Source organism: Dissoconium aciculare (genome assembly GCF_010015565.1).
Source record: "Dissoconium aciculare CBS 342.82 unplaced genomic scaffold K489scaffold_21, whole genome shotgun sequence".
In the NCBI taxonomy this organism is placed as follows: Eukaryota; Fungi; Ascomycota; class Dothideomycetes; order Mycosphaerellales; family Dissoconiaceae; genus Dissoconium; species Dissoconium aciculare.
The window spans coordinates 169366-180378 of NW_022984971.1; the positions used below are offsets into that span (position 1 = coordinate 169366).

An 11013-nucleotide genomic window follows, 5' to 3' on the forward strand; every position below is an offset into this window, starting at 1 on the left:
GCGCGGGGATGAGCGGTGGTCAGAAGTCGTAGTCGCCGTCGTCGTCCCCGTCGCAGATGAGTTGGGAGATGATGGATGCCTCAGGTGTGAATCCGGATGAATCGTCGGTCGAATTGCTCACGATACGCTTCAGCTGAGCAGTGAAATGATGCATCACTTGTTGCGATCGGTGATTGCTCTGGTGAACCCGACCTCATCACCAACCACGAGTTATGAATTGATCTCGCGCGATCATTCGATCGACTCGGCTCATATGAGCGCAGTTCAAGCTCAACTCCGGGAGTGATATCCTCTCAAACAGTCATCATCCGACGATACACGTACAGACCGTCGCACCTGCCGAATGCTTGATTTGACACGACACCATTCCGACATCGTCGTTGGGCTTTTGGAGCAAAGCAATCGACTCGCCAAAGCTGTTGGAAAAGATGATCTTGAACTCATAACACTCGACATTTCATGGCCTCGTTTTCGATCGAGGTGCCTGGCGAGGCGAACCCGCTCACAACAAATACCCTCATCCATGTCCTACGCGCAGCAACATCCCGCGATCAAGCTCAAATCCAAACCGGCACCAAACAAATTCAGCAGTGGGAGACAAGCTCGGGCTTCTACCGATACCTTCAAGATGCCTTTCTCGATTACAGTCTACCATTCGAACTCCGATCTCTCGCGATCATACAGTTGAAGAACGGCATTGACAAATATTGGCGAAAGACAGCACGGAAGTAGGTGCAATGAAAGAACGGCCACGACCTGCATCACGAGCGACACTGTAGCTTTCGCTGACTGAATTTGGAAAGTGCCGTCTCCGCCAACGACAAAGATGTTATCCGTGCTCGGTTGGCTCAGAGCATCCTCGACGAACCGGATCATCGGCTGGCTCTACAGGTCGCACTCGTCATTGCCAAAGTCTCTCGATATGAGTTTCCTTCATCATGGCCCGATGCTCTCACGGGATTTGTCAATGTCGTCAGATCACCCGAGACACCTTCGCTCCGTCTGGCCCGAGCATTGCTGGCTTTGCTACGGATCGTGAAGGAATTATCAACAGCACGACTACAGCAAAGCAAACAAGCACTTCAGACGGCGACTCCCGAAATCGTCGCCGTCGTCGGCACTGCATACGCCAGAATGTTTGATTCTTGGCTGAAGAACCCCACACTCGAGGAGATGCAATTGACGTTGCTCGCGATCAAACTTCTCCGTCGACTCCTCGTCAATTGCTACGAGAATCCCAACCACGACCAAGATGTCATCTCTTTCTGGAGTATGACGATGCAGCATCTGAGCTCCCTGATTGCGTTTCGGAGAGCACATGCTTCTCAACTAGGCGCGGAATTGCTGCTGCTCGTAGAAAAGCACATCCTGCAGCTTGCAAAGCTTCATTATACCATGGCGAAGGAGAACGCAACCGCTTTTGCTCTGCTTCCCGATTCGCTTTCACTTGCCAACGCATATTGGGGCTTGGTTAAGGATTATGGAACATTGATCAGCTCGCCCGATGCGGTCACCACCGCAATAACATCCGCAAAGAAAGGTACACACGGAGATGTTGATCATCGATCCTTTGACGAAAACGTAGCCCTCAGGGGATTGCTCCTCATTCGAGCATGTGTGCAAATGGTCTGGCACCCTGCGCAAAGTTTCAAGCATCGTACCGCAGAAGGCAAAGAAGAAAAAAGACGCGCGGTAGAATTGATCAAGACAAGTCTCCTCACTGAAGCATTCGTCCGTGATGCACTTGAGACTGTGGTGTTCAAGTTGTTCGTCTTCCGTGCCAGCGAATTGCAAGTATGGGGAGAAAGCGCCGAAGAATGGGAGCAAAGAGAGGAAGGCAGTGGAAATGACTGGGAATTCGCGGTCCGTCCCTGCGCCGAGAAGCTCTTCCTGGATCTATCGATCAATTACAAGGAGATCATCGTCGATCCACTTTTGAGCGTCGTCGCATCCATCACTTCGTCGTCGAATCATGATGTTCTATTCAAGGACTCGATTTACAGCGCCGTGGGACTTGCAGCCTCGGTCCTGCAGGAAAAGCTCGACTTTGATGCTTTCATCCGTGACGTCCTCGTTCTGGAAATACAGAATCAGGGTCCTGGTTGTCACATTCTTCGACGCCGAGTGGCCATTGTCCTCGGTCAATGGATCAGTGTGCGCGTGGCGGAGACCAGCAAGACTTTGGTTTATGAAATCTATCAACATCTCCTCGACTCTGAGGATCGAATCAACGATCTGGTGGTGCGGATAACAGCCGGCCGTCATCTTGCGAACGTCGCGAACGATTGGGAATTTCAGCCCGAACAATTCCTTCCATATGCGACCAACATCCTCACGAGGCTTCTGAGACTGATCAACGAAGTCGAACTTCCTGAGACGAAACTTGCGATTGTCAACACTGTCAGCATCATCGTTGAGAGGCTGGATCATCACATTATCCCTTATGCTGAAGGAATCGTCAATCTGCTTCCTGCACTGTGGGAGCAATCCGAAGATGAGCACCTCATGCGCCAAGCCATCCTCACGATCCTAACTCGTCTCATCAATGCCATGCGATCAGCTTCGCTACCACTACATTCCATGGTTCTACCCATCATCGGAGGAGCGTTACAACCCGACACGGATGAAGCCATCTATCTCCTCGAAGACGCCCTCGAGCTACTCGGGAGTGTCCTCGCTCAGACTCCCGATGAGGCAGCATCTCCGGAGTTGCTGGGCCTACTGCCCCGATTATACCCAATCTTTGAACTTGGAACAGAGACCCTCGGAAAAGCCCTCGAAATCACCGACTCCTATCTCATCCTCGCCCCCTCCTTCATCCTCTCTGATGAAATCCGCCCCTCGCTGCTCAAGTCCCTCACCGAACTCTTCGGCGAAGTGAAAGCCCACGTCAACGGCCCCGTCTGCAGCATCATCGAAGGTATGATCCGCGTCGCGCACAAGCTCGGAGGTGAAGCCGCCGTCGCCCAAGTCGCCTCCGATCTCATCCAATGCGGCCTCCTCCCCAAGCTCCTCGTCGGTTTACACGGAAGTTGGACCGCTCATTGCACCACCGGCCCCCGCGCTAAGACCGCTCTGGTCGACGGCATCGTCGAGACGGAATATTTCAGCATCCTCGCCCGCCTCATCCTCGGCTCCCCGGAGACATTCTGTCGAGTCTGCGAATCCGCCAGCCCTTCCGCCGCGAGTAACAATAACAACAACGATCCTTCCTCCTCTCCCCTGGAGCAAACGATGAAATGGTTCCTGGAGGAGCTCTTCTCGCACTTCCAAAGCGTCAGCGATCCTTCCCGGAGGAAACTCCTTTGTCTCGCGCTCACGAAATTACTCGTCACCAATCACCCTTTCATCCTCGTCAATCTGCAATCCCTCATGACCGTCTGGACGGACGTCATCACGGAGCTCCGCGAAGACGACAACCCCTCCTCCTCCTCCGCGATGGATCCCACATCCTCCTCACCGACAGCATCGGGAACAGCAGGGGGAGTCATCCCGGACTCCCTCGTCTACAACCCCTCCTCCAGCATCAACCCCCAAGAGGAGGACTTTCGCGCCCTGGAATCGCCCGAGGACATCCGTCGGAGAAACTTGATGATGACCGATGAAGTCCACACCGTCAACACGGCGGCTTCCGTCCAGGGTCATCTCCGCCAAGTCGTGAACGGCACGCCTGGGGGCGAGGCCGGCTTCCAGGAGAGGTGGCTGGTCAATGTGGACCGCGACGTCTTGGCCGGATTTATGGCGTTGGGCGTCCTCTGAGGGGTGGGAGATGGTGGGCGTTGGAGATGGAGATGGGCACTAGTGGATGAAGGAACGTGCATGGAGAACGAGGGTGCGAGGAGGGAATCTGACGACGTGAAAGGAAAGAAATACGTTGATTATGAAATGCCGAGAATGAAATGAAATGAAACGAAACGATCGTGATTCCTACCTCCTTCGTTCTCCCCACTAAATCCTATCCTGTAATTCCCATCCCTGATCAGAGGAGTCTTCGCGCGCAACGTTGTCCGCCGAATCGAATGTGTCGACACAATCATTGGACGATCGGGAGCAAGAAGAGTGGACGATCGGGAGTAAGAAGAGTGGAGAGATGTACATCGAGGCGAGAACAAGCGCTATAGATTTAAATCAAAAATCAAAATAGAGGAAAGAATAGCCCATTCGTGGCTTAATGACACCGCCAGCCCTGTCCTGGCGCGAGCGTCGGAGAAAAGCCCCCCTCCCCACTATCAGTCGCAGCGGTAGTAGTGCTAGTGCGCTCGATTAAGCCGCGTACATACATACCCATCTGCCGTGCTCTGCCCAGGCATGTATGTATATATATGTGTATGTACATCACGACCCCGAGATAAACATCCAGGCTCGCATGTATACCTGAATCACATACAGTTTCGCTCGCTTCTTCAGGGTGACAACATCCCTTCCTATATAAGCCGCGACCTCCGCATCACGCAACGCCGGAGGGAAGAGCTTGTCCGTTGGCGCCGCTTCGCATTCGATTCATACATACATCCACATCCACATCTGCATCGCTATGGTTCTCCCGCCGTTCGATTATTTCGTGCATCGGAGTGCTTGGTAAGCTCTTGTTTTCGCGTTCGCGGCATGGGTCATACGTTGATTCAGATGCGGTCAACTCTGGGTCCACGATGGGAAATCGATGAGACCGACGGAATTCCGCGATGGGAAATGAGGACGGGATTTATCGCTGCGGCCGGCGTGCATGGGATGATGGGCTGACGGATGGTCTCACAGCCAGCGCAAACAGCAAGAGCGCCTCCAACGAATCCGAGATCTGCCGGATGGATACCACACGCCTCTGACCAAGAGGGAGCGAGTCATCCTCGATCAACCCATTGCAGAACTTGTCCGGGGTGTCCAAGACGGAGAGGCCGACCCCCACGATGTCCTGAGGGCATACGGTAAAGCGGCGGTCAAGGCACACGAGGAGACTAATGCCTTGACCGAGATTATGGTCCGTGAAGCTCACACGGCGCTCGATGGTGAGATCAACTTGAAGGGACCGCTCGCGGGGATCCCGGTCAGTCTCAAGGACAGCATCATCGTCAAGGGCTTCGATGCCACGGTGGGGTACTCATGTAACACCTTTCGACCCTATGAGGAAGATGGTGCGATCGTCCGATTGCTCAAGGATGCGGGCGCTGTGCCGTTTGTCAAGACTGCCCTTCCGGTCACTCTGCTCAGCTTTGAGAGCTTCAACGATGTCTGGGGGAGATGTCTGAATCCTCATAATCCTAAATATTCCCCCGGAGGAAGCACAGGAGGTGAAGGGGCCCTCCTGGCGTTCGGTGGGAGCCGGATCGGTATCGGATCAGATGTCGCGGGCTCGGTCCGAGCACCGGCCCATTATTCGGGATGCTACAGCCTACGATGCAGCACGGGACGCTGGCCGAAAGCAGGCGTCAGCACCTCGATGCCAGGACAAGAGGGAATCCCGTCCGTCTTCTCCCCGATGGCACGCACGCTCTCCGATCTGACCTACTTCACCCGCTCCATCATCCAGATGAAACCCTGGACCTACGACCACACCGTCCACCCTCTCCCCTGGCGTCCCGAGATCGAAGAGTCCTACCTCACCAAACCACGCCTGAAAATCGGCATCCTCCTCACCGACGGCGTCGTCGACCCCTCGACCGCCTGTCTCCGCGCCCTTCAAACCGCCTCCACCGCCCTCTCCGCCCAAGGCCACGCCGTCATCCCCATCGCGCCCCCGCCCCCCCTCGAAGCCCTCGTCATCGCCTCCAACCTGCTCAACGCCGACGGCACCCGGACCTTCCGCTCCTTCTTCCGCACCGGCGAATCCGACGACCCGGGCGCGCGGCTCTTCGGCGCCTACATGCGCCTCGTGCCCCGCGCCCTCAAATGGCTGCACTGGGCCTTCACGAAGTATGTCCTCCGCGACCACATCTGGGCCGCGCTCCTCGAACACTGGCATGAGAAATCCGCCCGCCAGCACTGGCAGTGGGCGGCGAAGCGCGAAGCTTACAAAGCCCGCTGGCACGAATGGTGGGATTCCTTCGGCGGGGATGACACGGGGGAGGACGGGTTGGATTTCATCCTCACCCCGCCGAACGCCCTCCCTGCGCTGCCGCACGGGGCCATGGCGAGCGCGGCCCCGGCGTGCGGGTACACTTTCCTCTTCAATCTGCTGGATTACACGGCGGGCATTGTGCCTGTGACGCGTGTCGATCGGGCGACCGATGGGCTTGGAAGGGAAGTTGAGGTTCCGCGGATGAACGGCGTCGCGAGGGGCGCTTACAGGCATTACGATGCCCATGCCATGCACGGTCTGCCCGTGGCAGTCCAGGTCGTCGGGAGACGCTTGGAGGAGGAGAAGATCCTCGCTTGTATGAGGAGGGTCGAGGATGCGCTCGAGGAGCACGGGGAGAGGTATGCGTTGTTGGATGTACTCTGATGAAGGGAGGACCGGGCTGGGATGCTGCTGGTTTTGTTGTATTGGAATGTTGCCTCATGTTGCTGGGGCGATGATGACGCCGATGAGATGGTAATGATACGATGTGATGAGTCCTTCCATCTTCCATTCCGAGGTACAAATCGTTCTTCAACGTGAGGTCTGGCAGCGGTCATCATGCCGCAGCGTCAAGGCGCACATGGGATGACCTGCAACGCCCTAGATCGTAGCGCGCGACCTTTTCGCAACAAACATTCCAATCTCCCTCTTACCTCGCCGCATTTCTCAAAGATCAGATCCAGCTCCATTCCCCCTTCGACATCCTCCCCATGGACAATCCCCTCGCCGCCAACGCCCTGGGCGTCGCCGGCGCAGTCTGCTGGTCGGTCCAGCTCCTGCCGCAGATCCTGCTCAACCACCGGCGCCACAGCGCGACCGGTCTGCAGCCGACGATGATGCTCCTCTGGGCGTCCGCCGGCGTGCTGTTGGGCGTCTACAACATCGTCTCGGGCTTCACCCTCGCGCTGCAGATCCAGCCGCAGATCCTCTGCGGCCTGAGTCTGGTCACGTGGATCCAATGCCACTACTATGAACGCCGTTGGACGAAACGGCGCTGCGTGATGGTCATCCTGCCGGTCGCCGGGAGCATGGCGGGTTTGGAAGTCGGCTTGATATTCGCTCTGCGGGCGGGTATGATGAGGGGAGTTGTCTGGCCGGTGACGCTCACCGCTGTTCTGGCCGCGTTGTTCCTGGCATTGGGCGTCCTGCGGCATTATCTCGATATCTGGCGGCATCGCACCGTGCGCGGCATTTCGTTTCTCTTCGTCGGACTCGACGCGCTGGGTGATCTGACCTCGTTGATCTCGCTGGTCTTCCAACCTGAGCTCGACGTATTGGGCACGGTGATCTATGGGGTGGAATTGGCGCTCTGGTTGGGGATTTTCGCCTGTGGAGGATATTACAATCTGGTTCCCTGGCTCAAGGCTCGCAGGATCGTGACTTCGAGATCTACTCCGGCGGCTGAAGATGGTTCTCACCACAACACTACGATCACGCTACACGATTTGCCGTCGTCTACATCGGTGTTCAGGACGCCGTCGTCAGACATACAGCTCCGTGGGCGCGCTGCTGCAGCTTCCGGCAATTCGGCGCCTGTGGTTTGACTAGACGGAATCCAATCACTTGAAGTCAAGCACATTGTCAGAAGGGGGGCGGTGGAAAAACCAGGAGCGCGATTCCATGAGATGCTGGTGAATTCATGACACTGTCATCAACAAGCACATTTCGCACTACCCTCGCAAGTGCCGACATCTTCGCATTGTGCTAGTCCAATGTCTTGTCCCTGTTCCGGCTAGAGCGATATGTGCGCTCGAGCTCTATGGGCATGGCTGACGATGTGATGCAGAATCAGGGATTGGGGTCATTTCTCGTGACGGAGACCTTGCCCAGGACCATGGCACCCTTTTAAGGATATATGCATACACGACCATCACGGAACTATATGGTGGTTTCACCTGTTGATCCATCTATTCTACATTCTCCCAAGTGTATATATATGTGTCTATGTATGATTTGTCCCAGAAAAGAAAACAAAACGCCGCCCGCCTCCATTTCCTTTAAATCAATCGATCGATCCCGTTTCTAGAACCCCCTCAGTCGTCGTCGTAGTAGTCAATCATAATCCCATCAATCGTAGAATCGAATTTCCCTCCCTCGAAGTGAAATCGCCGTTCCCTTTCCCCATCTCCTCCCTTGTCTCACTCTCTTCCCACCTCAATCCTCTCCCTCCGTCCCCATCGATCCCCTCCATTCAAACCACACTCACAACCCTTCAAACTCCCACCACGCCGCCAAAAGCGCCACGCCAGCCCCCTGCGTCTCCAAGGTCCGTCCTCGCCCGCGATCATTGGGATCTTTACCACCGCGAGGATTTTTCCCGATGCTCCCCTCCGCCGTCTCATCATCATCATCAGCAGCACCCCACCAGCCCCCAAATCTCCCCTCGGCGTCCCTGCTCCGCAATGCCGCGCGGGCGTTATGTCGGACCCAGGGCGTGTATTCGGTACAACGACGACGGTGGTGGAGGAGGAGAGGGGTTCCCTCGTCTTTGTTGTAGTCGTCTTGGCGGTGCTGGCTGCTGTCATATCCCTCGTCGTCATCACTCTCGTTGTCGTCATCGTCGAAGGAGGAGGAGGAGCAGAAATGCCTCAGGTGCGAGAAAAACACGCCCTTGAACGCCTGGGCGTCCTGGTTGCACTTTCCCGCGCGGTCACAGCTTTCCTCGAGGATGCCCCGGTTTCCTAACAGGGTGGCGGGAGGAGGAGGAGGAGGAGAAGAAGTGGGATTTTCCCGTGGAGGATGAGGTCGTTGGTCCGCGAGGTTCCAACCCGTCGCGGCGATGACGGCGCGGACGAGGGCGTGGCCGTCGGAGAGGTAAGTCGTGTTGCCCGTGGCGCGGTGGAGGTCCCGCTGGGCGGAGAGGAGGATGGCTTGGTTGTAGGTGTAGAGGGTCGGGTCAGGGATGTCGCCTGGTGGAAGGTTAGTTCTTTTTCTTTTGACAAAGAATTGAGAGGGAGGAGAGTAGAGCACTCACATTCCCCCGTCGTCACGCTGTGGTTCCTCTTCCATGCGCTGACGTGGAAGCCGTCGATGTACAGCCCCGTCCTTGGACTCCTCATCCCGCTGTTCGACAACCATTCATACCCGTGGATCGCATTCGTCAGGAACCTCGTCCGATCCACCTCCTCCTCTCCCCGCATACCCTCCCCGCTCCTCCTCCCACCATATCCCCCCCTTTCCCCTTCCCCATCAGAACCCCTCCACCTCCGATGACGATGAGAATACGGCCCCTCGATCGCGTCGCCCGGAAAGCCCAAGAACATAGCCACGGAGGCCGCGATCCAGAGGTGATTGGTGACGGCGTTCTTGAAGGGCTCCTTCTTCGCGTCCCAGAGCATGCCGCCGGCGCCGCAGAAGCGCGTGTCCCAGCCGCGGGAGGCCAGGTCGTAGAAGATGCGCGCGCGGTGCGCGTAGGCCGCGAGGAACTGCTGGCCGTGCCACCGCGCGGGGTGAGAAATTTCCTCAGAGGCCGATCGTAGCTGCTGGTGCCGCGCCGTGTGCTCCCGCGTGAAGGCGCTCGTCTGGAGCCAGCCGAGCACGAGCCAGAGCATGTCGTCGAAGGCGTTGTTGCGGACTTCGAAGGTGTCTTCGCCGAAGTAGTAGGCGGTGGTGTGGGCGTAGTAGGTGTTGATTTGGTCTTCGAGGGGGGAGTGGCGGGTGGAATGGGGACCGCCGTTGTGGTTGAGGCCGTCGGAAAGGAAGTCATTGTCTGCTTCCATTGCAGAGGGCAGATGATACGATGGTGGTTTTGTTGAATCTCTATTACAGATATCGTCACCTACGGGCACGCCATCGGAGGCAGTTACGTTCTCCGTGTCCACGCGAGCGACGTGATCGTCTCCGGAGTGATTCTCGCTGTCACATTCACGATTCTCGACTTCTACATCCTTTGCCTCTGGACTACGAGTTGAGGATTCACCCACCGTCGCACGACTCATGCACTCCATAGCGACGACGAGATGCGCATTCGTCACAGCAGCGGTCCACTCGATCGCAGCAGGCCACGTACCGACCCACAGGGCAAAATGCTCGCGCTGCATGACGTCCACGGCATCTTGAAGAGATCGCAATGCCGTCGCCGAGTTCGACGCAGGGCATTCAGGAGCCAATGATGATGATGATGATGATGACGATGATGCGAGCGTGGCGGCAGTGCCTTTGTCTTCGAGCAGTCCACTTATTACAGGTCGAGACTCTGCGGCGAATACTTCCTGTTGCTGCAGCAGCTGCTGCTGCGGCTGCCGGAGCGAGTCTAGGCCATTGCCGCCGCCATCCACAGGGCTGATAGAAGCAGCAGCAGCGACAGCAGGCGAGGATGTGCATGACAGCGACAGCAGCACCACCAAGAACAGCCACGGCCACGAGAACGTGAACCCTGGCTGGCGCATCACGAGCATGTGAAGACGACGACGACGACAATGACCAGGTGGCTGGAGGGACATCATAGATGAAGACGAGGAGGAGGAGGAGTGGTAGTCATGGCGTCCGAGGCGGTCAGGGGAAGTCGTCGGGCCGAACGCTCCGGACATGGCCTGGCTGCAGGCTTTCTGGCTTGCTGCAACGGCCGGGAAAGGCAGACCAGGGCCGACGGAAGCGAGGCTTTTCTTTTCTTTTCTTTTCTTTTCTTTTCGCTCTCTCTCTCTCTCTCTCCCTCTTCACATGCGTCGGCGTACGCAGCACGAGCCAGGCCTGGTGGCTTTCTTTGGGATGGTAGATCTCGGCAAGCCGGAAGTTGCGAGGGACGGTGTGCTAGTGTGGAAGATGCCGTATGAGAAGCGGCGCTGTGGTAGAACCGCACGACTTTCTCGGATGCTTCGGACGCAGTGATTGCTGTGATTGAAGGGAGGGAGGTATCGGTCGTGAGACTGGAGTTCCGGTACCGAATGGAGATTGCGTGAGACTGCAATTGCTTCGGAGAAACGGGCGTGAGTCGTGAGAGGGATGTACAGTACGTACAGTGC

The 11013-nt window shown here is 56.8% G+C and overlaps 4 protein-coding genes across 4 annotated transcripts; 3 read left to right on the forward strand and 1 right to left on the reverse strand.

Moving 5' to 3' along the window:
• Positions 1-187: 187 nt before the first annotated feature.
• K489DRAFT_365291 (ARM repeat-containing protein) lies at positions 188-3759 on the forward strand (the record flags this gene model as incomplete). The annotated part of the gene is made up of 3 exons (XM_033602719.1): positions 188-728; positions 804-3486; positions 3544-3759. The coding sequence occupies exons 1-3, from the start codon at positions 460-462 to the stop codon at positions 3757-3759; spliced, it is 3168 nt and encodes a 1055-aa protein (XP_033455243.1). The 5' UTR covers positions 188-459.
• A 775-nt stretch (positions 3760-4534) lies between these two features.
• K489DRAFT_391340 (acetamidase-like protein) lies at positions 4535-6436 on the forward strand (the record flags this gene model as incomplete). Its single annotated transcript, XM_033606684.1, has 2 exons — positions 4535-4578; positions 4756-6436. The coding sequence occupies 2 exons, from the start codon at positions 4535-4537 to the stop codon at positions 6434-6436; spliced, it is 1725 nt and encodes a 574-aa protein (XP_033455244.1).
• A 30-nt stretch (positions 6437-6466) lies between these two features.
• Positions 6467-7316, forward strand: K489DRAFT_385175 (PQ-loop-domain-containing protein; the record flags this gene model as incomplete). The annotated part of the gene is made up of 1 exon (XM_033606029.1): positions 6467-7316. A coding segment is annotated over exon 1 (554 nt), but the record flags the coding sequence as incomplete, so codon positions are not given.
• Positions 7317-8254: 938 nt separating this feature from the next.
• On the reverse strand, positions 8255-10440 carry K489DRAFT_413990 (glycoside hydrolase family 76 protein; the record flags this gene model as incomplete). The annotated part of the gene is made up of 2 exons (XM_033608112.1): positions 8255-8961; positions 9027-10440. 2 exons carry the CDS (start codon positions 10438-10440, stop codon positions 8255-8257), a joined length of 2121 nt encoding a protein of 706 aa, XP_033455246.1.
• Between the last annotated feature and the right edge of the window lie 573 nt (positions 10441-11013).